The 26,537-nt window shown below is 41.1% G+C and overlaps 2 protein-coding genes across 3 annotated transcripts; both read right to left on the minus strand.

Moving 5' to 3' along the window:
• Window positions 1–1,286: 1,286 nt before the first annotated feature.
• Window positions 1,287–11,665, minus strand: LOC147148858 (long-chain fatty acid transport protein 2-like). Its single transcript, XM_086027782.1, has 10 exons — window positions 11,101–11,665; window positions 8,059–8,268; window positions 7,816–7,971; window positions 6,955–7,079; window positions 6,294–6,488; window positions 6,133–6,223; window positions 4,769–4,967; window positions 4,604–4,701; window positions 1,807–1,937; window positions 1,287–1,736 (listed from the first exon to the last, which is right to left on the minus strand). The coding sequence occupies exons 1-10, from the start codon at window positions 11,606–11,608 to the stop codon at window positions 1,560–1,562; spliced, it is 1,890 nt and encodes a 629-aa protein (XP_085883908.1). The 5' UTR covers window positions 11,609–11,665; the 3' UTR covers window positions 1,287–1,559.
• A 654-nt stretch (window positions 11,666–12,319) lies between these two features.
• On the minus strand, window positions 12,320–26,516 carry cep152 (centrosomal protein 152). Of its 2 annotated transcripts, XM_086027780.1 has the most exons (29): window positions 26,163–26,516; window positions 25,953–25,997; window positions 25,705–25,802; window positions 24,287–24,396; window positions 23,655–23,712; window positions 23,240–23,551; window positions 22,648–22,783; window positions 22,186–22,326; window positions 21,783–21,922; window positions 21,232–21,432; window positions 20,308–20,455; window positions 20,131–20,222; window positions 19,880–20,043; window positions 19,542–19,743; window positions 19,368–19,469; window positions 19,142–19,272; window positions 18,926–19,054; window positions 18,720–18,855; window positions 17,727–17,912; window positions 17,389–17,649; window positions 17,155–17,286; window positions 16,113–16,754; window positions 15,917–15,992; window positions 15,651–15,818; window positions 15,494–15,578; window positions 14,797–14,879; window positions 14,153–14,309; window positions 13,374–13,477; window positions 12,320–13,304 (listed from the first exon to the last, which is right to left on the minus strand). In XM_086027780.1, exons 3-29 carry the CDS (start codon window positions 25,789–25,791, stop codon window positions 12,598–12,600), a joined length of 4,890 nt encoding a protein of 1,629 aa, XP_085883906.1. In that variant the 5' UTR covers window positions 25,792–25,802; window positions 25,953–25,997; window positions 26,163–26,516; the 3' UTR covers window positions 12,320–12,597. The 2 variants fall into 2 exon arrangements, with proteins under 2 accessions (XP_085883906.1, XP_085883907.1); XM_086027781.1 differs by lacking the exons at window positions 25,705–25,802; window positions 25,953–25,997; window positions 26,163–26,516 and adding an exon at window positions 24,898–24,986.
• Window positions 26,517–26,537: the final 21 nt, after the last annotated feature.

The raw sequence follows: 26,537 nt of genomic DNA on the forward strand, positions 1-26,537 counted from the left end.
AATATGTCACATTCAAGGTTAGGACACCACACCATAGATGCTAATTATCATTAGCATTATGCTAGCAGACTGAAAGGCTAACCTAGGGTTGTTTTAAGTACATACGGTGTAATTGTATTAGTTTTGTGTTTAGCTTGACAGTAAAATAACGGTCTCACAATACACGCTCTTCTCATATTTGTACACCAGTTTGACAGCAAGAGGTTATTGGAGGGCACTTTTGTTGTAAATATTACACACATCATGTGAAATAATAAAAACGTTTGAAAAACAATAATATTGTAGTGCAGCAGGAAGTTGGCACGAATCTGAAGGAGGAGGAAGAGGACGAATGGCAAGTGTGAAACTGAGCCTTGTTTGTCTGGTGATTTATGGAGGGAGGGAGGGCGAGCGCATACGCACACACACACGCGCGCAAACACACAACAAACACTCACCGGGCTATATATCAATTCAAAATCCTCATAAAAAAATTTACCCTTAAGAAAAATAATACTTCTCTCACTTTTATTTGTCAGACAGCAAAATCACACTAAAAGTTGTTTCAATTTTTACTTTAATGATAATTATAATAATGACTAAAATAATTAAAATATTACTGTTATCATCTTATTTAGCGAGAGGTGAAAGTGAAGAAATAAGAAACAGTTCTCTGAGGGATGCGGCGCATGTGTAGACTACAAGCACAGTACTGAAAATCCATTCATCCATTTTCTATGGTGCTTGTTGCCATCCGGTGACAGGCGAGCAAGTGGCGGGCTCTAAACAAACCGGACTGGTCGCAAGCCAGGGCACATATAGACAAACAACTGTTAAACAACGTTGCATTCAAGCCTTAATGCTGTCTAAACCTTTGTTTAGTTACAATTTTGATTTCAATTTTATGTGCATTAAATTTTCATTGAATCACTATTTAACCCAAGAACACGATTTTCACCCACATAATTTTTCTCGTGATATTTTGTAGTGGTGAATTAAAGAAGACAACCTCCAATTTGGCATACAGTGTTGTACGTTTACATTGATGAAAACTGTATTTTATCCAGGATGTATTGGGTTGAATTTACCCGACGTTAGTGATGGTGTTACTAATTTTAACGTTAGTGTTCTGGATTCAGCACGTTTGTTTTTTTTCCCCAATATTTAAGTGCCGTGCAAATGTTCAAATGCTGCATAATGTTACAGCCCCGCGCTTAAAAAAAAAAAACAATAACAACTCCGAGCTGACAGCAGCATGTCTGCAGCAAAAAATAAATAAATAAATAAAAAATGTCAGACAACATGTATTAGTGTTTGTAGGCCATCCCAACACAGCTACAAAACAAGACATTTATTGTAAAATGGTCCTTTCTATTACAATTAGCAGCAAATACCTTTTTTAGAATTTGAATATATAATTTGACATTTTCAACATCCTAAAAGCTAATACTTTAACAAAATGTATGGTTGATTACCAACATTGAATGTATACATTCACAAAGAGACTCACAGATACAATAGAAAGGTACTATAAAATATATCTATTTTTTAATGAAACAAGTATAGAAAAAATAATAATCTTAGATTTTGATCTTGCCTGATAAAACTGCATGGACTATATCCATTGTCAGTGGGACATATTTCTTCTCCTTGTCATCCAGAAAATAGAGTGGATCTGTGATAGCCGAGGGGCTGAAGCCTTCCTTAACCAGCCTGGCCTTCATATGCTTGAATGTTCCCGTGACATCCAAGGAGCTCTGCCATTAAAGTGGAATTGTATATTATTTGCAAATAGGCCTCATTAGGTAACAAAGACGCTTCGAGTACCTGAATCCTTATAAAACGTGGCCTGGCGTAGGCCGGCAAGAAGCTTTCAAGGTGCTTGACGATGCCTTCGGAATCAAACGTATGTCCATCTTTTAGAGCTATGGCCGCCATGCCTACTCTGCCCTCATTGCCTGTGAACAGAAAATTACATGTACGGTATATTTATTTGCTCGGTAAAACATATATAAAGAACAAGGCGACGTATATCGGGATATATACTGTCAAAACTGTAAACTGCGTGCGCATGCGTGCATGCGTGCATGCATGAGTGCAAAACTCAATTTTTAGCCCTGGAGCTTCAGGGCTCCAACCGGCCCGTTTACGTTCATGTTTTAATGAAGTTTTAATTTTACACGTATTCGTGTATCGATATGGAATAGCTTACAATTCCCTCCAACGATCGAATTTCATCCAAAAATCAAATTTACAATTGAATGTGCATACAAGATCACAATCGGCGTTAATTTGAACAAGTATGACAACAGAAATAGTGAAATTGGGCTAATGGACAAAAAGCGACCAATGGGCAAGTGGGATAAGGCATTTTACACTAAACAAGGCACATTTACCCGTTAAGATAGCAAGATTAAGGTTAAGCACCACATGACGTTTTCATTGTAAAGACACCAAAGTTCTACTAATGATAGATGTCCTTCCTCTGAGCTTTTTGAACCCCTGTGTTACTCAGGTGCGTTGAGGTGAAGACAGAAAGAAGATGGCCCCATCAAATTGGTAGAGGAACCCACCCCAACCGCCACCACCCCCAAATTATTGTATTAGTTATTTTAGCAACTAGTAGTCCCATAGGAGGCAAGGTGGCGTGCGTTTCTAAGGAGACTGTTGCCACGGGTGCGTGTGTGATGCCATGGAGTATATATTGTGGCCATTAATGGAGGGTTAGTGTATGCAAGGATGGAGGGATGGTCTGGAAGACTGAAGATTCGGTTGGTTGAATGGATGGATGGATGGATGGATGGATGGCAGATGAATAACTGACATCTGCACAGATAGACGAATCCTATTTTATTAGATGGATTGGTGGTTGGGTGGATGAAGGGATAGATGGACAACCTGAGCCTTTACTCCTTTTGTCAAGGTGTCTCACATTACACAAACTACTTTGAAAGTGAAGAGGAAGGCTTTATTACAAAGAGAGTGATGCTGTAACTTCCACGTAACAGTGTCACCTATTAACCAAATGACTTCTTATTGCAATTATTTGTGGAGTCATGCATCCAGAGTTTCATCATCAACTCGCAACGGGTTATTGTTCCTGCTTTGTGGTGCGCTGTTTGTGTATCAGATGTGTGGAGCCATTATAAAGTAAGTAGTATACTCTCCATCCAGGTAGGTGACCTTTCCCATCAGTGAATTTGACATTTTTTCCACATAAAGTGAGTCACAGTTCAGGTAGAGAAAAAGAAAAAAAAAAGAAAAACATGGCACCTGGCTGGTGACTAAAGCATCACAATGAACCTCGCTGAATTGAGACGGATTGCCTTCCCTGCACATTGAGGTAAAAGTTTAGGACCCAAACATTGACCTCTTCTGACCGAACAAGAGCAAACATCCCAGACACACACACGCATGCGCACACACGCACACACATACATGGATAGACTAAGAAGCTAAAACAGGTTAGTGGCAGGACGGGTTTATCCATGTGAAATTATTTTCCTCTGTTTAGAATAGCAGCTTCCTGCTGTGAGTCACAGTGAAGCCGCAGCAATGTGTTCACAAATACATGATGAAAATGACAGAAACCGCCGCCGCGTTCCATCCTGCATATTTAATCTACCCACGTGGTCCCGGTCCATCCCTCATCAGCGACAGCTGATCGGCATCGAAACGTAATCCTCACGTCACAAGCGGGCGCCGCACGGGCAGACACGCCGCCAAACAAAGGAAAAATATCAAACAAAACCAACAGACACACACACACCCACAGCGTGGTGATCGGTGAAATAAAAAGAATATGGGGCACGTGTCATTTCGTCTGTGGGACCGCAAGGTACATAATGCTGTTTTATTTTTTATTTTTTCCTTACTCGGCCGCGTGTCAGGAGTGTGGCACCTGCGTGTGACGTGGTACAGGTTAAACCCGTTCTCTACGTCGTTTGGCTGACTCGGACCACGTGGGTCGATTAAATATGCAGATGGGAAATAGGCGATAATTAGCTCTGGAAAATGAAACTCAAAATGCACGGTCGTAGACAACAACGGTGACATCGTTTTTCTCCTCGGAAGCATTCTGACCCATCGAAATATAGACTAACACTCAATTAGTTGCTCTATGTTCTTTACTGGTGAAAGCTGCCGATTGCAAACCACACCACACTATCATTTTTATTCTCTAACACAGGGGGTGGCAACCTTTACACTCAAAGCGCCATTTCGACCCAGTTTCCATGGAAAAGAAAACATTGGGAGCCGCAAACACCTTTTGACATCTGAAATGAAGATGTTAGCCTGCCATTGACGAATTAACTTGTCTTTTCACAGTCCAGCCATTCAATCCCAGGAATTTATTTATCCAATTTATTTCGGATATATGTGACCTAGCGCTGTCTGAGAGACAGACAAGATGACGCCACACGGGGGCGCAAATTCCCCATATACCAACGATTGACATGTTTCTCAGAGCATAGCAGTTTTATTGCATCACTGACTCACTCTTATCAGGTTGTGAAGGAACCAACTATATCTTTTTAGAGTAAAATGTACTCTATGAAATTTACTGTGTACATATTTTGTGTGTTTTCATGGACTATACTGCATGTGTGTGGTGCACAATTACCTGGCACTTCCACACCATATACGGTGGCCTCAGTGATGCAGTCAGACTGAGTGATGACATCAGCCACTTCATTGGTGGACACATTCTCTCCCTTCCACCTGTTAACAAAACAAAAGACATCAGGTTGCGCATACTCAGCTCGGATGAAGGAAAGAGGAAACTCACCTGAAAGTGTCGCCAATGCGGTCGTGAAAGTAAATGAAGCCGTCTTTGTCGATGAGCATCAAGTCGCCGGTGTTGAAGTAGACATCGCCTTTCTTTAAAACGTCGTGCAGTTTCTTCTTCTCTGTCTGGCGTAAGTCTCTTGCATAGCCCAAGAACGGCGAATTTACAGATATCTCAGACACCAGAAGGCCAGGATCACCTAGCAAATTGACAGTCCAAAAAATAGGGATGGTAAATAATGCAGTACACTAGGAGGGGGCGAGTACCAATACTAGGTATCAATATCGGGCCAATACCTCCCTTATTTAAGTTATCGGGTACGAGCCACACATACTTAAAGCAGAAGTCAAACCAAACATATTTTTTGGAAGAATATGTTCTATGCAAGCACACTAGTAGAAATAAGGCATTCTGATAAATATTGCTTTTATCGAATAAGAGTTCATCCACCCGTTTTAGCCATCTCTGGGGGCGGCCATTTTGCTTTTTCTGTCGAGTGAAAATGACATCACAACTGCTCAGGGCTCAAGTAACGACCAATCACGGCTGACCTGGTTTCTGAAGCTGAGCCTGTGATTGGTCGTTACCTGAGCCCTGAGTAGTTGTGATGTCATTTTCAGTCGACAGAAGTGACAAAATGGCCGCCCCCTGAGACGGCTAAAAAGGGGTGGATTTTGCTGCTTAACTCATATTCCACAAACGCAATATTAATCAACTAGTGGGCCTTCTGGGAACATATTCTTGAAAAAAATATGTTTGGGTTGATTTCCACTTTAAGGCAAAAAAAAAAATTGGACATCAAGTAAGTCCTCAATAGTTGGCTCTATACTTTGTTCACAATGTTTTGTCATTGTGTTGGATTTGATTTTATATATTGGATAATGGATGGATGAATATCAAATTACTAGAGGTATCTTTACTTGGTATCGGTGAGTACTTAAAGAATGAATGCTTGTACTGGTAGCTTTTGTCATGTTGATTAATATGGAACATGGAAAACTCTCCAAAGCCCAAACTGTTCAAGTTAATTAAACCTACAAATCATCAACAACATCAAACTGATGTATACATGGTGTGCCTCTCTCATAAAAGACAGTTGAGTACACGGAATGTAATATGATTAAACGTCAGTGCATTTTATAATATAACAATCAAATTCAGTTAGATCAAAGCGGATTTTCACGTTCAAATTGTTTTTTTTTGTTACATGACTAACATCTATGCAATATAAACAATTAAAGTTTACCAGCTCTGCATGCCTCAAAAGGAAATGGGTACATCCATGCCTCCAAAATACACAGTTGACTGCCTTTCAAGTAGCTTTAATCAAGCACTCTCTGGTAATTGTTGTGAGAATGACACACCTTTAGGAGCCTGGATGCAAAGACCCGATGAATCCCTCAGAGGTTCCTCCTGTTCTACATCATACTTGATCACTGCGAATGGATAACGCCACTGGAAAAAGACAATGCTTATGTATTAAGAAGTAGAACTAAACAAAAAGCACAGTGAAGTTCAGACTTACTCTATGCAAGAAGTTGTCTCGTCCCACAGCTCCAATCTTCCCGGTGTAATTCATCAAAATGATGTTACCCTCCGTTGCTCCGTAAAGCTCCAGGATTTGAACGTTTCCAAAGCGGTTTAAGAACTCTCTCCAAACGTTGGCTCGGATGCCATTGCCGATTGCGAGTCTTACTTTGTGGCTTTGGTCATTGGGTTTCTATGAGGAAAATCAAGATATAGTTGGGACTCCAGAGTGCCTGCCCAACCTTTATGTAGTACTCAATTGTTGAGATACAGCATTAGACCGTCTCAATTTCAGTTTTGCTGATTTATCATGGTTGAAACTGCCTCCCTCCCTCGCTATATAAGGACTTAGCTCATTCGTTCACATCAGCAGTAATTTGGTTTACAAGTTACTTGATTACTTGGCCCATTTCTAACACCACAGTGTGCAGTTAGCTAGCTAGCTAGCAAGCTTGTCAACTAGCAAGCTAGCTACAGTATGTTTACTCCCCGAAAATGCATCTTCCCTGCATACAGTAATACACACAAAAGCTCTGCGTCATTCCCACATACAAACAGTGTAGTATATACATTTTGCCTCCACTAACACCAAAATAACCTCAGAACTGTCTCCTAAAAGTGTTAAAGTGAGGGATGACGAGTACCTGTACTGTGCCTACCTTTGGTGTGTTACAGAGAAAACGCATGATTTCACCAATGTATTGTATGGCAGTCACGTTGTATTTCCGACAGTCATCCCAGAATTGCGATGAGGAGAATTTACTCTTCAGGGCAACTGTGATACCTGAATACATGACACAAAAGAAGACATTTAATTGAGTACATTGACACTGGATGTCTGGTTGTTAAAAGACAGTCGAGATTTGCACCATACCAACACATACAAATGATTTGAAAAATAATTTCATTGACTGTTTTAATGATGCGCAGTTTTATGATGTCTTTAATTAACACTTCATAACAGGGGTGTCAAACTTTTTTTTGTTTACCATCAATTTGTTGTGTACTGTATACACAACAAATTGATGGTAAACTACTTTTGAAATCAGAAGTCAAGAATAATACATTTTTCAACTATTGTTCAAGTTACTGTAATTACGTAAGAAGAAAATGCTTTCAATATCTCAACTAAAACGAGCATTTATCTGATCTTCTATTATGTGTTTATTTAACACAAGTCGGGAAACAATATTTGTTGCCCCCAAGCTTGTTTTGCCTCGACACGGAAGACAAAGCTATTAGCATAAGAAGAATGTTTTCTGTATTTTTCTGCACAGAGATGTCTCCATGCGAGATGTGAGTGCACCACATTTAAAAGTGAATGAAATGAGCCGCTTTGATTGGCGGCTGTGTTCACGCCGACAAACGCTGATTTGCGTGCGTCTGCGGAATTACCAACACCCGGTCTAAGACGCATGCAGATTCACGCGGCACGTCGCGCCGGATTTGCGCCAGTCAGGAAAAGACAGCCCTAATAGTCAGTCATGTTATTGCCAGCTGAATGAATGGACAGTGCGTACCTAACTCAATGGCTCCTGTGAATCCAATAAGCCCTGCGGTGTGATAGAGAGGGAGGCTGATATATAGCACATCGTCTGATTTAAAGCCGCATGAGCGGAGAAGCATAGTCATGCGCCACAGTTTGATATGAGTTATCACAGCTGCCTTAGGGAGACCTGTTCAAAAGAAGAAGAAGAAGGTACAGGAAGTGCCGAAAACGTTTCCCCTCCATTTTGGAACATCAACAACCCAATGTGGCTCACCTGTTGTCCCTGATGTATACACGTAGAAGGCAGGATTGTGCATGTTCAAATGTGATCTTAAATCTTTGGCGAGAGGTTCAGAGGACATATTTCTCATCTTGTCTATGAAGCTGTGCATGCCTGAACCTGTTGCTGTGCTCCCCATGAAGAAAACAGTCACCTGTTGCTCCAGAAGCTCTGGGAGAACCTCCTCCACCGCACCCTGCAAGTCTGGAGACAAAAAAAAAGCCTCTGGAAAGCCGTCTACTATACATAAATAGTACCGATAACACTGGCCATCAGCAAATTGTAATCAGAGATAGCTTTAAAGGGGAAATCAGACCCTAACATATTTTTTTCAAGAATATGTTCTATGCAAACCCACTAATTCAAACAAGGCATTCTGATAAATATTGAGTTTGTGAAATAAGAGTTAATCCACCCGTTTTTAGCCCTCTCCGGGGTGGCCATTTTGTCACTTTTGTCGACTGAAAATGACATCACAACTGCTCAGGGCTCAGGTAACGACCAATCACGGCTCAGCTGCAGAAAACAAGTGAGCCGTGATTGGTCGTTATCTGCGCCCTGAGCAACTGTGATGTAATTTTCAGTTGACAGAAGTGACAAAATGGCCGCCCCCAGAGATAGCTAAAAACGGGTGGATTATTATTCCACAAACGCAATATTTATCAGAATGCCTTGTTTCAACTAGTGGGCTTTCATAGAACATATTCTGGAAAAAATATGTTTGGGTTGACTTCCACTTTAAGTGTCGCTATATGTATTTTTGATGTCTTTTCTTTTCTAGCACACCAGGTTTTTCAAATATTACCTTTGACCTACAAAAGCGTGCGCAACACCAAACATTATCATCACATAATATGACGTTTCAGAAAAAAAAATCGCCTGTTGCTGAACCTAACCCTTAACTCTGAAATATGATTATATATATATGACTGTGTTACATATTAGTATTATGTTATTATTATTATGAAAACCTGATGCGCTAGAGAAAAACAAGGGCAGATTCAAAAAATTCCTCTAGAAAAGTTTACTTGCATCTCTGATTCAAACATTTAGTAAAAAGTTGTTGACAGTGTAATCGGGCCAAAATTTAGCTTTTTTTTTTACCGCTTCTCATCAAAGTTTCTTTCCTCTGTATGTGTCCCATGGTGAAATAAGTGGAATTCAGTTGAAACATACAAAGTGAAATGCCATCGTCATTTTCAACATTGATGCATGTTTCGCATGTTTCGCATATTTCGTGAGGAATCACTTGAATGGTTGAGCAGCTCAATGATGAAACACCAAAAGGCTGAAACATGTGATTAATTGTTTACAACGTCTAACCTATTGTGGGAAATGTGTAAATTCAACTAAAATAGTTTTCAAAGAAATGGGCAGAGTGAACATGTGAAATTTCCTTTGAAACTTGAAAAAAAGGGAAATGCAAAATTAAAGAAACAAAGGCATTAATCATACCTTAGTCAAGTATTCCCTTAAATCTATTCTGGCCTTTCTCAAATTGTGTCAGTCATTGTCAGATTACACAACACACACTGTGTGTCCTGATGTACTCCACATTTAAAGTTACTCATTGCTGTCAGGGTGGCGAAGACCAAAACCTCCTTTCTAAAGAAAAAAAAAACGTGCTTTTTGGAAAAAAACAACAACCTTGGTTTTGTCTTGCGCAATGTTATTTGTTCAGGACACCCAAAGCAAAATAGATTGAATTTGGCCTGTGTGTTAAGACTACTAAACATGGACAGCCTTAGTCGTCCCTATATGCGATTGTGAAATCAACCAATCAGAAAATCCTGCTGATTGGAAGGAAGCATAGCATTATTTACCTTATTATGAACTTTTGCCGGGTGACTGCGTATTCTCACGTCACCGCACAAGCTAGTTCATTGCACAGCAGTCCTAACCTCAAAATGTCATAACAGTAAACATTTGTACAACTGTAACTATTTACATAAGTATGAACTTTAAATATATGAACAGGAGCACTTAAACAGAAATAAGATTTTTTTCTGTAATAACAGACAAGGAGGTCCTATGAATACAAATTCATTTGAACATCAGTTGGAATGTGCGTCTCTAATCTATGCATGTACAGTACAGTAGTGCTAAACAGTTTTTCACCATTTTACTTTTTTTTGGGGGGGGGGTTACGTGTTGCTCCTCCCCCACTTGATAAAAACTTGAACGCCTTCGTTCACATGAGTGATTTTCCGGTATAATTGTGTAATGTAGTTACTATCTTAAAACGAATAATACATCTTCCCTCCGTATAATGCCTCGTTGTTGGCCACGTGTCTGCGCAAGTTGCATAGAGCAAGAGGACTTGGCAGCCAGTGTGTGGGCAGGTGCTTTGCACCGGTGTGGACACTTAGTGCGCTTCGTCGTTGTGACATGAAAAAAAAAAAAAAATCAATCCCTGCGATGACCCAGTGGGATATATTCCAGCTACTCAAAGGCTTTAAACAGAGAGCCATATCCTGCCTGTTTGGGATCTCTCCCCACTACAACACACCTGATACAAATGATCAGCTCATCAGCATGCTCGGTAGAAGCTCATCAGCATACTCGGTAGAAGTCTGAAGCGATCCTGATCATTTGAATCAGGTGTGTTGTAGTAAGGAGAGATTCACAGGCGCGATATGGCTCTTGAGGAACCGGAGTTCCCTACCCTTGTGCTAGACAAAGGCGTATACATTCTTCCAGGCCCTACTAGCGGTACTTGATTGACACTTGAGTGGGGTGTGGCTGCCCACAGCGTTGGAGCGAGAGAGAGCGACTTGAATTTTCATGATTCTGTGGCCAGGGTTGTTAACAACACTCTTCTCTGTGATGTGTCAAATGTATTCCTACTTTGACTTTACAAGGACTTTAGGGATTATATCTAGCTCAGGAAGTCGGAGAATGGTCTTGAATACTGTATCCATTAACTATTCAAAATCTTTTTTGACTATTATTCACTGCAACTGGACAAGGGGAGCGCCTCAACACAGTACACACACACACATGCACAATGTGGATTTTTGGGGGTTGACAAGTCACCTTGAGCCACCAGCAGGACTTGAGCGCCGCTGCACTTGAAGCAGTGCAGTAGAGACTTGGACCTGATGTTGGAATTGAGGAGAGCCGCCGAACATCCGATCTTGAACAGAGCCAACCAGAGCCACACGAACATGGGCTCGTTGGCCATGAACAAAGTCACCGTGTCGCCTTGCTTCACCAGGCCGCTTTGCAGCAGCACCCTGGCGGCCTGTGTGCTGAGACGGTCGGCGTCCTGGTACGTGAACGTCTCATCTTTGAAGAGGAGGAGCGGCTTGTGCGGCTGCCTTTTCGCCGTCTCCAAAAAGCAGTCTACGATTGTGTAGTTAGTCTGGATGTAGTGGACGACTTTGCGTCGTATTCGCAAATTTGTCACGATGTATTTGACATCCTGATATAGGTAAGGGAAACGCAAAAAAAGGCAAACTGCAAAGGCTGCGAGGATCAACCACAAGAGCATATTTTTAACGGGTCGCTGTTCTTTCGAGAAGCACGAACTCAGTAACACCATTTATCTAAACCTCAGCATATCGTGGGCAGGGTGACTGCAGATGTGGGTGGGGGAAAGTGAGGCCCAGGCAGCAGTCACATTTGAGCTCAGATTTCACAAGAACCCACCAAGTCAATGATTACCAAGAAGAAACATGTGCGGATGTGACATTTTTTACACTAATGCCCGCTCGACCATTCAGTGCAATATGACGCTCAACCTTTGCACCAAATATGTATGTGAAAACATTTAGCATTCAAAGCACCCCACTCCCTATAAGTCAAATATATCAATCATAGGGGGCGCCCCATAGACCCCCCCCTCCACATCATACGCACAAAAACTTCCAGGTAAGGCCAATTTTTCAGATCCATAAGCGCAACTTTACTATCCATTTTTCTATGCTTCTGCTATGTAAATGGACTGATTCACCTTTTTTCTATTACTCTCTTAACTGCTGCTTATTAGGTTATCTTTTGTTGCGTCCAATGCAAATTTTGAGTTTTGTCAACTACAAATGCTCTTAGCTGTGCTGTATTTATCTTTTTTTTCTATGCATAATCTCTGTATTTCCGGTATGCATGACTTTAAATTTTATCCTGACAATTTCATCATGATGACTTTAATCTCAATCTTATTGTGATAATTCAAAATAATTGTTTTCTTTCACTTGATGAACTTAATTCGTTTTTTTTTTATTTTAAATTAGTACAATTTTGACATGAACCCCTCCTTACCTTGGCATAAAATAATTCATTTATTAAAATGAAATACAAACAAAATGTACACTGGAGTAGAAAACAGCAAAGAGTGGAATTCCTCTTGTTGCATACGATCTGTATGGAATTGTAAATTGGCCTGCAAATTTTGACCTGCAGAAACATTAAGTGAAAAAAAAGTCAAATATGTAACACTTGAGAATGAATACCCTCTTTCTGAATTTGAATTGAAATGTAGAATCTCAACAGTCTGTTGCAAAAATTCATAAAACCAAGCACAACTCGCCCCTGTCATTTTGGTTGGTTAAACGGACTGTCAAAGCCGCTGTCCTGCTGACATTGTCTCAACTCTGAGAACAGAGGCCTGGTACACACTCCACTCTGCTTGTCTCCCTCTGAGCCCGGCGTTGGCTCTCTGTGTGTGTTCATCTTCGCTTTGGGGGCCTCTGTTTGTGTCTGAGTCCAAGTCTCCTGAGCTATGTCGTTATAAACCGTCAGGTCAGACATGTCCGGGGTGAGACGATCAAACTCGCCAAAGTCGGTGGGGGACACGGAGAACGGCTTCACCGACTCTACTTTCCTTCCTGAGTAGGACACTCGAGGGATGTGGAGGCTTTCTGAGTCACTGCTGGTCAGGCTCCAGTTGGTGCGTTTATCGTCCTTGACTGGAACCTCCTGCGTGAGAGGGGGGTTGTTTGGCATGTCTACAGGGAGGTTTGGTCGTCCTCCATGCAGGTACTCCTCCCTGCCTTTGCTTCTCAAGGGAGCAAGGCACGAAGAGGTCACTTTGTGAGGGTAGGGTTGCGCATCTGCCGAGGACTCACATGTACCAACGTCCTGCCTGCTCATAAATTTAGTCCGCGCCGCAGTCGTTTTTCGCTCCCAATCTGACGTCTTCTCCCTGTGGGTGCTATCCTCCGTTAAGGCTGATGGGTTCTTCAAAAAATCGGTGTGACTTGCTGGGGAGGAGCCAGTGGTGGACACAACCGTCATGCAAGCTGTCAACACAAAACAAGTCTTAGAACTCAGAGTTAAAACAATAAATAAAGTTGTAGCGGAACACTCACTTTGTAAGTTGTGATTCTTTGTAGGTTTATTTTTCACAGGTGTCTCCAGTACTTTAGCCATGGCTGCCAACTTGCTGGCAGCATTCATTATTTTCTTTTCCGCCCTGCAGAAGATGTAAAGATCAGACGATAGACTAAGTGGATTTTGTACCGTAAATTGCCCACCGCTGCCGATTTGTGTACTTTTTACTCATTTGTCAAAATTATTTAAAAAATTTTTTTTTTTAAACCTGTGCAGACGATGATATCATGTAAACAAACAAAAAAGACGCAACTAAAGAGAGGTAAAGTATGTAAACTGTGGTTGAGGTTTTAAGTGATTGAGATCTTTTTGACCGAAGGTGGGGGTGGGGTGGGGTGGGGGGGATACACGAGAAAGGGAGCAAAGGGAGCATTAACGACAGTGACGCAACAGAAGGCCCATCCTTGGCCTTATTGAGAAATGTATGATGTTATCAGTTCCAAAAACGATTCATGACAAAAATGTTGCATCTTGTGCTAGCTAAAAAAACTTGTGTTTTTTTCTACTGTACCAAAGTATATTTCAAAGTATGTACTTTTTGCATTTACTTAAGTCAAAGTATTAAATAAGTATATATATATATATATATGTATGTGTTGTATGTGTGTATATATATATATATATATATATATATATATATATATATATATATATTTTTTTTTTTAAACATAGTATCATTACTTCTGCCTAAGTACAGAGTGTGAAGGAAGGACGGATGATTTAACAACAAAAACCGCTGGCAACTGTGGCGTATTACCCAGTCGTCTTCCCGCCGTCTTCTAGTAATTCCTGCAGGCAAGTCAAGTAATAGCGTCGCATTTTGCGGGCAGTGTCCTGCCTCTCCCGTTGCACCTCGGTGCGGATCATCTCAGCTGCTCGCTGGCGGCTTTCCTGGAGGTAACGCAGCATGTCTCCTGTAAGACAAATACGGATCATTTTGTATTTTATGCTACTTTATATCATCCGTCCATGCATTTTCTGTGCCGCTTAGTTCGTTCAGGGTCACAGTGAGCTGGAGGCCACCAAGAGATCCAACCCTGCACATTTCCAAATTCAGAATTGAAACGACATGATTAATCTGGAGAAAAAAATTCCTTCTTGAAAACTTAAAACTTAGCGACATGTTCACAAATCGGCCAAAGACACGGCAAAGGAAGTGGAGGAAAACAATGTCGCTTCTGACATGGAATTATCTTTAATCATTGGGGTGAAATTTAGTAAGTATTTTATCTATAAATGGTTTTATGTTTTTGCATATGTAGAAAATTTGGACACCAGTTTGGATATCTGGAGAGCCAAATGTCAGTTTGAGTGTTTCACCAAAATATTTGAAAAAGCTTTGGTCCACTGGGGGTGAAAAGTAGCTGTTGTGTCACAGAGGAAGAATTTTACTTCACCAACCTCTTATTTTTTCAACAGTGGTCAAGTATCGCTGCCTCATTTCTTCGAGGCCCTCTTGAAGATTTCGTTGATGGTTTAAAGTACTGAAAATGACAACACCACACACACACAAAAAAAAAGGCAAATACACACACGGGTGAAAACGACTATCAATTCTGTGTGGTTCATTTACCATCCCTCAAAATCCAGCACAACACACAAATAAATATATACAAAAAGTAAGTTCTACATCAAATAAATTTAACAGTCTATTATTGTGGTTGTAGTTAGCAATGATGTATGCAGGTAATTGATCATATAGGCAATCATGCACTCACAATAAACACTCCTAAATGAATACCTCTCTGACAGCGTCAATGGTTTATACAGCTCTTGTATTGGATCTATTAGAGTGCACAGGTGTACCTAATGAAGTGCCCAGAGAGTGAGACAAATTCCCACAAATGTCAGTAAGGTGTGGATTCATGAAAGTTCTTATTGTTTTAAAGAGTGGCTTTGATCTACTGCCAATGCAAATGCTCAAGAAGCTTCATTCTCAGTCAAGAACTCTTTTAATTGTTTTAAATCAAAAAAGGTAAAAAAAAAAAAAAAAAAAAAGTTTGTTTGATTAAGTGCCTAAATATTTGCCATTCTAATAACGACATGTATGATTTGTCTTTCGACTGTGGAAATAACCAGTCTTTAAATCATCACAAACCCAGCAGCTTCTTTGGTTCGCTTCACTTCGTCCAGCTGCAGCAGATGTTCCTCATTTGCCTTTTGTAATCGGCTCTCGTGTTCATCTACAATAAACAGTACTGGTTAACACAACGAACGGTGGGAAATATTCAAAACGCCGTTTCGTCAAATGTTACCTTTAAGTTTCTGCATGGTCGTTTTGTTTTGTCGGATGCTGTGCTGGAACTGACGGCACGCTTTCTCCAAGTGCTTCTGAAGCTCCTGGTTCTTCTTCTGCAGTTTACTGGCGGTGTCTGCGCAATCTTTCCTGCTGCAAGTCTGCCCACCAATCTGGGCTAAAGAGCCTACACGGGACCCAATACGCAGCATCACGTCAATTCTTGACAAACCGTAGAAATATTTCACTTTCAATCCTCTGAAAAAGCAATGAGGGTTTTCCTACTTTGCATTTTGTTGATTTCTCTTTCGTGCTGTTCTTGCGTTTCTCGTAACACGCAGCTCAACTGAGCCTCACTTATCTGCGGCAATTCAAAAAATAAAAATACCCGTCACGGTAAAGCGGCTCATTCGTCTGTTTCGGGATAAGATGATTGTTAGCTCCTGATGCAACAGCGAATGAATGTATGATAAAAACGTACTTTCTTCCAGTCCTTCTTGGCCTGGCACACAGCTCTGTCAACAAGGTCTATGCAGCAAGTTTGAATCGCGTGTGTTACGGTGCCCTCTGCGATGAGGCCTTTCCCGCTCTCCTTGACGCTCTGCTGGTCAGTCCTTGAACTCCCCAGAAGCCGCGTCTGGACCTCGGTCAGAGCGCTTTGAAGTTCGGCGAGGAAGTCTTCCCTCATCCGCCGTCCCCGGGCTTGTTCCTTCTCAGCCTGCTGACATCTCCACTCGTCCTCTCTGGCCCTCGCCATCTGCTGGAGCTGGGCCTCCATCTGCAGGAGCAGCTCCTTCTTCTGGAGGTCGGCCTCCCCTCTGGTCTGCAGCAAAGCCGACTCCTGCTTCTTTTGCTGCTCCTGTAGTTTGGTTTGGTACATTTGCTCGCTGCGAGTTTGGACAACAGAGATCTCTTGCTGTTTGTCTCTTTTCCAGGCTGCCCTGGCTCCGGCTAGTTCGGCTTTCAACAGCGCTGCTTGCTCCCTTCTTAAGTGCTCCAGCTGACACTGGAGACTCACCACCTTCTCTTGGAGCTGCTCAGTCGTCCCGCAGCTGTGGCCTTTTAGCTGTTCTTGTTGCTGCTTGCGCCGCTGCTCCTCTGCTGCCCTCAGAGCCTGGGATACCTGGCACATTTGCAACAGGCAGTGAAAGTTACTTGAAAGAGTTAGTTTTCTTTTTCCAGAGTTAAAAAAAAAAAAATCTTTCCATATTAAAAGATTTTCATAGGATGGCTATTTGGTTCAATCAGGAGAATTAGGAAAGTGTTCTCTGAAAACGGAATTACAAAAAAGGGCAAAAGCAGGAAAAAACATGCGGAGGCCGCTATTTAAGGAAATAGACTAAGTTTAAATGTACTGTAGCATAATAAAGGTTTGGTTTCAGAAATGATTCTAGCCCACGCCAACATTTTCAGACACTTGAAATGCAGTTGACATATTATGACATATTATTAACATGTTATTGTAATGGATTCTGCCAAAGTGTTTTGGTGGGCGTGGCTTCAACGATGAAAATATGATTTACCTTTTGTTCCACGTATTGTTTTTGTAGCTCTTCCCAGTTCTCTTTTTCTCTTTGGAGAGAGGCTTGGTATTCCGGTAACGAAGTCAAATCCTCAATCCAGTGGTTATAGGCCCTGGTCACTGCTCCTTCAACCTGTAACAAGCACATTTCCAAAATGTACATGGTCACACATTCATAAATTGTCCGGCTTTGCCAAATCTCGGTACAGACAGACTGTATACTTAAAGTATCAACCTTATTGGCCAAGTCCTCGAGATGTTGGTCCTGAGTCTCCTTCTGGACTCGTTGTCTGGCTTCTTCCACTGCTTGCCGTTGGATTTTGTCAGCTTCCAATTGCAGCTGCTGTCTTTGGGCGCAGAGCCTGGAGTCCAACTCCTCAAGGGAGATCGTCAAACCGCTTGCTTCCGCCTCCTCTGTCTGACAGGTTCCAACCGAGGTCTCGGAGTGTTTTCCTCGCCTGGCTTCCTCTAGCCTCAGAGTCCAAGTCTTTTCCATCTTCAAAAAATCAGAACCAAACGAAATGGCCATGTACTAGTTGCTATTGCAGCTCCGACGGAGATGCACCGTCATACCTGATGGTGCGCTTCATCCCAAGCCGCCTTGGCTGAGGCTAGGTGAGAGTTGACTTGCTGCTGGATCTCAGCCTCCTTCTCCTTGGACCAGAGAGCCTTGAGCTGGGCTATGGAGGCCTGATGTTGCACTTCAAGCTCCGTCCTTAGTTTCTCCACATTTGTGCTGCTCTCCTCTCTTTTCTTTTGCTAAGCAAGCGTATGAGAGAAATTTTAAATCACTACACGCAGTCTTAAAAAGTCATGCATTGTCCGTTTGTTTAGTGAAACAGATTTCACACTTAGACTGTGAATTAGTGTCAGTTTTGTGCCTCCATACAAAAAAAACCCCCACTGCACATCAATTCAGTATAGCTTACAGGATGTTCATTTAACTCATTCACTGCCATTGACGAATTTACTTGTCTTTTCACAGTCCAGCCATTCAATCCCAGGAATTTATTCATATTTTTTTTAAATTTCTTTCAAACGTTAGGGTAAAAGAGGGTCTGAAAATATCTGGCAGTGAATGAGTTAATTGTTGTGCACAGATGCATTTCAGTCTTTGTTTCAGTCCTGCCTGTCATTATTGAAAATGACTCAAGCCTTTTAATGAGCATGTAGTGTTTAGCGCCACACTCCTTTTTACATTTCAAGTCGACTCGACCATCATTTGCTTTTCAAATGTCTAAATAAGGCAAATGAAATACTATGCATTTCTTTGTGCGAGGCAGTGCAGTTCTAATTGAAAAATTAGCTAAGCTACAACCACAATAATAAACACTAGGATAAATATCTCCCTGATGGTGTCAATCAAAAATCATCATTATTATTTTAAAGCCATTTTAAAACAGTTCTTCAAACGTATTATTCGATACTGTATGAATTGCAACCAGACTGTGTAGGTGTACCAAATAAATAAGTCACGCGTGCAATCATGTGTTTACACATTAAATCAATTTCAAGGGAGCAACATATTTTCATATTTTGATATTGAATTTATCGGACTGGGTATACCTCATTTTCCTTCCTCAGTGCATCCTCCCTGGCACCATTTCTGATGCTTTCCTCCAGGATTTCCTTTTCCTTGCACACAGATATGTAACACTCTTGCACAGCCAAGACCTTGTCACTGGCCTCAGACAGCTGAGCGCTGGGCAGGAAAGAATGCCGAGTGAGCGGCGCGCTTCAACATCGTTCAAATTGACACAATGGGCACGTACTTTAGGCGGTGGACGAGTTGCTCGTGTTGTGCTGTCAGATGTTCAACCTGGGCGTCGTGTTTCAGCATGAGCTCCGTCCTGACTCGGTTCACCACGTCATCCCTATGCTGCTGATTAATCCGCTCGGATCTTCATGGAGAGACGCACGTCGATAACGAAGGGATTAAAAAAAAAAAAAAAAAGAGTAAACGTTTCATTTCCTCCTTTGTGTCTTACCGTTTAGAAGCCTCCTGCTTCTCTTGATCCAACTCCTGGATCATCTCTCTCATCTTGACGCAGAGCTCCAAGTTGTCGGATCGGACCTTCTCCTCACTCTGCCGCAGCTCTAGAGTTTTCTTTTCGAGCACCTAGAAAAAAAAAACAGCAGCAGCAATAAACTTCCTTATTATGACTTAATAAACACAACCTGGACACTTTGAAAAATAATTATCAAATGACAAACCTCCACTTGATCCTGCAAGCGTTGTTTGTCTTCCTGAAGTTTCATTAACTCACTCTGGTCCTCTTCAGTTAAATTTGGTTTTATATTGATGGACTGTCTAACCTATGGACAAGCGAGCTTACTGGAAAGTTTGATATTTCATTTCAGTGTCAATGTTTTAACCACGGCGCATACCAATGAGCTGAGCTTGGCTTCGTCTAATTGAGTCTGCAGCTCGTTCACTCGGGCCCGACTCTGTTGGAGTTGGTCCCGCAGGTGACCGACCTTCTGCCGTTTTGCCTTTAAACTCCCCAAGCAGCGCTGCATCTCCACTCGCAGCAGCCGCAAAGCTTCATCCTGAGGCAGCTTGGAGTCTGACAGCGTGGCCAAGGCCATGCTGTTCATGCAGAGGAATTCAAGAATTTGATCGATCTTTGAGAGAATATTACTTTCGGGGGGGAAAAAAAAAAAAAAAAAAAAAAAACTTTATGGGGATGAGGACCGATGGTGAAATTAACTGTCTGGACAAGTACCTGTGGAGAGAACCATTTTGGAAGGTGGTTTTCTTAAAGCCTAGCGCCAAACAGGATTCGGAAAGTTGGTTCTGGCGGTCGCCGTTGGGATCCAATTCAATAACACCATGTTTTAAAGCAGATTCATATAGCGTAATCTGCTCCTTCAAGTCGGCAAGATCCTCCTTTAGGGTAAAAAAACAAACGATTTAGAAACAAATGTAAGACATATTGAAATGCTTCTTTTTGAGACACAAAACTGCATCACAAACCTGTAAGACTCTGTTCATATCTTCACTTAGAACCTTGGCTGTTTGGGCCTGCTGTAGTTTGATCTGCATTTGACTCATTTCCTGCACAGAACCTGAAGAATGAATAAAATTCAGAGGAAAGCATAAGAAAAGCTGGGTACGTAAAGGCTGTCCACTTGTATGACAACTTTGGCTCACTAGTCTGCAACAGCTTGGCACATTGCTGCTGACTCTCCTCCAGACTCTGAGTGAGAGCATTGACCACTCTTGCTCGCTCGAGTTGCTCTTCTTCTCTTTGCCGCTCCAACTGTTTCACCTGCTCGCGGAACCTCTGACTAGCATCCATCTGAAAGTATGTCATGACGAGAAACGCGGGTATATTACTGGATAAACCATATTAAAGCAACCAGCCAAAATGATATATATTAAGACATAACGAATGTATCCGATGATTGGATAGCACCAAACCAAGTATTGAATTGATTAGCATTGCTGTCCTATGAAAAACACTTATGTCCATTTTTTTTTTCAATTTTCTTATTTTTATGTGAATGCTGTTTCTGCGTTGCAGACATCGCATTAATGTGAAAATTAAATTGTTTTCCAAAAATTGGACATACGTGTTTTTCACAGGACAGCAACAATATGCAAAATACATTGATCAAGCCAGAGCTCAGGAAATAAAATACATGAAAAAATGGCTTCTCAGAACACCAACTCCAAATGTTAATCCTTTGATTCCAGCTCTATATTCTCCTCCATTTTCAGCTCCTGTAATTGTGATTATTTGGTATCCAAATATTCCATGTAGTGTATGTACGCTATGTTTAATTGCGATCCAAACTTCGGCTAACTGGTACCTACTGTATGTGGACTGCACACTCCAAACTCATTTTACCACGAGTTTAATTTTTTCCACAAACTGAACTCAATGCTATTCAAATGTTATGACTCGTAAACCAAAACAATATGGATTTGAATTCGTTTTGTATTCACATTGCACTGCAAGAAGGGTCTGATACCTCTCAGTGCTCGCCAAGTGCCGTTAATATGGATGGCTGGAAAAAGGACCTCAGTTAGTTTAGCAAAAAAAAAAAAAAAAGCTAAAGTAAAAACCCAAACCTGTTCTTCCAGAGCTTGAGCCCTAGCATCAAGCTGCTGCTGTAAAACCAACACTGCGGCCTCATGCTGCTCCTTGATGACGGTAACATCTCTGTCATGCTGCTTGCGCGCTTTGGAAAGAGTGTCAGAACGACACAGCTCCAACATCTGCTGCTTCATACTGTCAACAGCTGCCTCGGCCACCCTCTGCTTCTTTGTGTTCTGAAATCAGTATTAAAACGTCATATCAAGGATTTCTGACCAACTATGTTGTAAACTACATCACTGCATTGAATGAACTATACAAATTAAAACTACGGCGGTTTTGTCAAGATGGCGGAAAGTGCGCCTGTGTGTTCGGCGACCCTCTTGATAATTCGGCTCATTTTCTACTGTTTGTAAAGTGCTTTGTTACAGCTCTAGCTGTTATGAAATGCGCTACATAAATAAAATGGTATTTTATATTAAGTTAGTGTTACTGGTTGCAGCTTTTTTTTTAACAATACCTGTCTTCAATTTAACAACACAGCTGCCTGACACAAACGTCATATTGACAAGCTCCTACAGCTTACCTCCTGGTCTCTCTCAGTTAGGGTCAGTATTTGCTGCTCCATCATCTTCACTTTGCTTTGCATTTTAACCTCCCGCTCTTTGGCCTCGTCCAGAAGTCGACTCGACTCCTTAAGACTCACAGCAAAGCCATCTTTCTCATCTATGCATAAATAAATCAAGATTTAATTGTTGAGAAGTGACCAATAAAGTCTGCAGACAGTGGGATGCATATTAGGCATCAGACTGGGAGGATGCAAAAAAAAAAAAATAATGCAAATGTTGAAAAAAACACCATTATTAATATAAATTGTTTAAATTGTTTCCTTCTCCCAGGGCCAAAACATACAAAGTTCAAGTAATGATGAACAATCTTAACGTTTCTAATAATAGCGTAATATCAATCAAGAAAGCAAAAGAAAATACCTTTAGCAATTGCCATCTGGTGTTCAAGGTATCTCAGATTGCGTTTTGAATCCTCGAACTTTTGCTCCAAGTCCTCAATTTGCCTTTGATGAGCCTTGTTTAATATCTGCAGTTGGGCAAGCTGCTCTTTCTCAGCAGTTTCTATAAGACAACAGAAAGGAACGTCAGTCACTGGAACTTAAAACAGTGTGGAAACAACTACCCAACCTAAAAGGGTTGGACTCCCTGCCTTTGCATCCTTAAAGCGGAAGTCAACCCAACCATATTTTTTTCAAGAATATGTTCTATGCAAGCCCACTAGTTGAAACAAAGCATTCGGATAAATAATGTGTTTAATTAAACATATAACGCATAAAGTATACACATAGGACGTCTGTCATTCCCAAAGAGTGACATTAAAAACAGCTGCAAAGAGTGATGTGTATTGTCAACCTACGTACATTTTTAGTCAGTGTTACTTACGCTCTGTTGAGTCGAGGAATTCTCGTTGGAGTTGATCAAATGGACGATCTTGATGTGAAGCCAACATCTGACGTGGAGGAAGGTGAGGATTGTAGCTGGCCTTGTAATCATCCGCACGTCGCTCCACTGCTCCGGACTTTAGATTCAAATTGAAGCAAACACAGGAGACCGTATGTTTAAATTAAAAGTACATCTGCGTCTTTTCAATCACTCCGTAAAAGAGGTATTTTTCGATGCATTTTATTGTACTTCAAAAAAGGCAAATTTCTTCATCCAGATTTGAAAAGTAATAATCAGTAACTGTCTGATTCAGACTGATTATTGACTTCATAACTGTTAAGCCGTTCTAAATTTATTTGCAGTCCCGGTATATTTGTATGTTGGTCAAACCACGACTATAACACCAAATTTGGTGGGCTCCCAAAGGATTTGTGTTAAGTGCTTCTTGTTGATTAACTGTATTTGTAGTTTGACATATGATGCACTTTCTAACACTGAGAGAGGTGTTTCCAAAAAGGGGCCAATATTACAATATTAACATTCCAGCATGATCACATTTCTGGTGAGCAAAATAAGACAGAATCAGCCATACCTGAAAATGCACTCTGGGATTATTGTCGCTGTAGTCACATTTATCACTAGCTCCTTCTCCATTATGGTTTACAATGTTATTAGCACGAGGGTGTGGCTCATATGGATCATCTGTGGAAAAATCATTGGCCTCTGTAGATTTTTCGGTTCCCATGCTGTTGCCTTCCTGGGTGTAATGCAAATCTTGCGACAGCTGGGTCCATATGTGAGCCGGAGGTTGAGTTTGAACATGATGCTGGTGACCATTGATCTGAACGGCTCCATTCTCATAAGTAAAACCATGGGGTCGTTGATCGTAGTCTTCTTCATAGCTCTTTAAAGAGACATCAAGAGCATGAGTTATTGTTTGATGAAATGAAATGACAAAACTTTGGCAGGTATAGTTTAAAAAAAAACCAAAAAAAAAAACCACACACCTGCTCAGAAGTTGGCCTTGGATGATCTGACCGCTGATGAGTCCATTTGAGCTGGGGGCTGTACAAAGACACCAAAGAAACATAACTATGCACATCTATATATTAAGTACTAGAGATGAGAATTTCACTAAATTTTTAGTTGATTGACTATGGAGAGAATTAACAATTGGGGGGACATTCCAAATACATCTGTTTATGTTACTCATTTTCTAGCTTGTGCATTTAATATTACCGTTACGAGATGGAGACAACTTGACATGCGTTAAGAGTCAGGTATAGATGGATGTAACAGAGAGAATCTGGTCACTTTCAAAATAACATGTTTTTTAGAATAGATAAACCGGAAGTACAGTACTTTTTTTTTTTTTTCATCTGTGCGGCCCGCGGCGGACCGGTACGGTTGTTGGGGACCCCTGCTTTAGACTACAAACCTGCTTGAGGCTGAATCCATAGCACCCCTGGTGGTTGCAGGCGAATAGTGCACTCCATTTTGCCTCAATTGCTTCCAGAATAATCAACAATCAACTCCAAAATCGACAGTTGTTAATCAATGGACTAATTGATTAGTATGCCCAACCCAAGTAGGAACAACACTGAGATTTGGCACAGACCTTTTAATTCATGCATGTTACCTGGTTCCAGGATTCTTATTGCTGCAGGTTGAGGATTCAAGCTCTGTGGAGGAGGAGTCTCGGCTATCGTCCAGCATTTCATCCGGCAGGTCAGCGAGGAGCTTGTGGAGCTGCAGAAAAAAGGACTCAAGGCAATGAGTCATCATGGTTGCGCCGTAACCAAGGATAATAAAGTAACACAGAGGAGAATACGCAATGTCAAAAATGATCAAATTTACTGTCTGTTTATTACATGAAGTCGCTTTTTGATAAGTATAAAAATAAATGCAAATTACAACCTCAAGCAGTAGCACTTCATATTAGCACTTCATGTTTACACAATAATTCAAACCCTCCGTTTCACAAGGACTATCTCTTTTAGAAATGGGCTTCGAACATTTATATAAAAAGTATATGCTTATTCACATCATAATGAATCAATTTTTGCAGTAGTAAATGTAATAGTAGTAGTAATGCTTTTACTGACAAAAAACAATGTACAGTATTCTCCACATCAACGAGATCTTTGCCCTTTGTAATACACAAACAAGTATATTCCTTTTATGTCAGTAACAGGCTGAACATGCTTGCTTTATTCAAATGACTGGACAAATAAAACCAGCTGGACTTACTTCCCATAGGAACCGTTGAATAGTCTTTAAATCCTCGACTGTGTCCTCAACCAAAGGACCCATATTATCCCATTTACATATTTACCAAAAGAACGTGTCCATGTGTCCTCAAGAGCGAGTTCAATTCATCATCCCCTAACCAATTTCACCAGAGGAGACTTTTCAAAACATCCAATAAGTCCATGGCATGCTGTCGACTCTGTACACAAGTCATGTGTTTTTGCTCCAAAGTAACTCGATTGTTCTGACAAAACATATAGCAAAGCTAAATGGAGCAGAAACATTCCACTTACTGGCAGGAAACATTTTCCACTTGACCAGACAGTCTATAAAACGTAGGATCCATTGGTAAAAGTGAATAGTAGATGATTAATAGATTCTCAAAGTTCAGTTAGCCTTATTGTTGCATCCCATGGGAACATCATTTTTCATGCTTGCTCTTAAGTACAAGAGGCATTGTGAACAAAACAAGTGATAGTGAGAAAGTAGGTTAACGCCGACTACATTATGTGACACACCAGGAAGAAGCCAATAGGACCAATAGCAATACAAAGCAACATATTGTGGGGATGAGTCATAACAACAACCCTGCATACCAGCCTAACTTTGAAGGTTTTATGCTATTCCTCAAATACTTCCCAAGCAACGTCACAACGAATTGTAATATTGTCGAATTGAATGATTATATTTGTGCTATGAGCACAGTGGAAGCAATCCATGTAAATTCATCATGATTCACCAAACAAGACACGTTTGAAATTGTATGTTCCATTTAATCTTCCAAGAAATGTAACCATTGTCTTATACCTCTTGCTCTCTTGCATAGTCATCTTTGTCGTATTCTTCTTCATTGTCCTGGATTTGGAGAGCAGCGCTGTCAAAATCTATAGACATGATGGTGTGTGCTGCACAGGGCGATAAGAGTACAAAATGACTACTTCGGTATTTCATGTATGTTTATCAAATGCACGAGTTCTCTAAAAGTGAAAGGACGTTGGGCAAAAGCTTGGGTAATATTGTATGTGCCAGTGGATACAGAAAGACAAATTGCTTACCTTTAGACACACGCCGTGGACAGATTTTCGCGTGGTTATTACTGTCTAAAAAAAATAACGTTGTTTGTTAAGTGCACGCCACATTGTTGTTTACAATGCAGCGAGGCTAGCTAACCAGCTTCAACGAAGCCACTTTAGCTTCCTTTACTATTACAGAACAAGACCTAAAATGCAAACAGGTCATGTTTTAAAAGTCTACGGATATCTTACTTGATGGAGCGTGATTATTAACTGAGCCGCTGTTAGTTTAACTTGGCGTTTGTTGTCATTTGGCATAACACTTTGCGTCGTAAGCTATCAACGCTAGCAGTGGCTAACCGGTTGCTCGCTCGTCCTCGCCCACTTTGAAAAGTCGCGCGCACAGCTCGCGCCAATGAAACCCCCTTTGGAACGTTTTTGTTGAGCGTGAACGCGCGCATACTGCACCAACCTACAGTTACATCAAGTTTTTACATTGCTTGGACACCAAATTCCCTGAAAATAATATTAATAAGAACAATCTTATGTATTTTGTTCCCCAAACAGACGAGACTGGGAGTTGACCGTGTCCCCATGGTAACGTACATCTTGAACTATGGGTAGTGT

Source organism: Filicampus tigris, chromosome 4 (genome assembly GCF_054856515.1).
Source record: "Filicampus tigris isolate MCC_2025a chromosome 4, RoL_Ftig_1.0, whole genome shotgun sequence".
Taxonomy (NCBI): Eukaryota; Metazoa; Chordata; class Actinopteri; order Syngnathiformes; family Syngnathidae; genus Filicampus; species Filicampus tigris.

Excerpts from the sequence above, each read along its gene's own strand:
- LOC147148858 (XM_086027782.1), bottom strand. The coding sequence starts at position 11,608 with ATGGTGTTACTGAGTTCGTGCTTCTCGAAAGAACAGCGACCCGTTAAA. Across the intron at positions 4,702-4,768 it reads CGCATTGGCGACACTTTCAG|GTGGAAGGGAGAGAATGTGT; the intron begins GTGAGTTTCCTC and ends TTTTGTTAACAG. Across the intron at positions 1,737-1,806 it reads CACGTTTTATAAGGATTCAG|AGCTCCTTGGATGTCACGGG; the intron begins GTACTCGAAGCG and ends CTTTAATGGCAG.
- cep152 (XM_086027780.1), bottom strand. The coding sequence starts at position 25,791 with ATGTCTATAGATTTTGACAGCGCTGCTCTCCAAATCCAGGACAATGAA. Across the intron at positions 19,744-19,879 it reads CAAAATGGTTCTCTCCACAG|CATGGCCTTGGCCACGCTGT; the intron begins GTACTTGTCCAG and ends CTGCATGAACAG. Across the intron at positions 16,755-17,154 it reads AACAATACGTGGAACAAAAG|GTATCCCAGGCTCTGAGGGC; the intron begins GTAAATCATATT and ends CAAATGTGCCAG.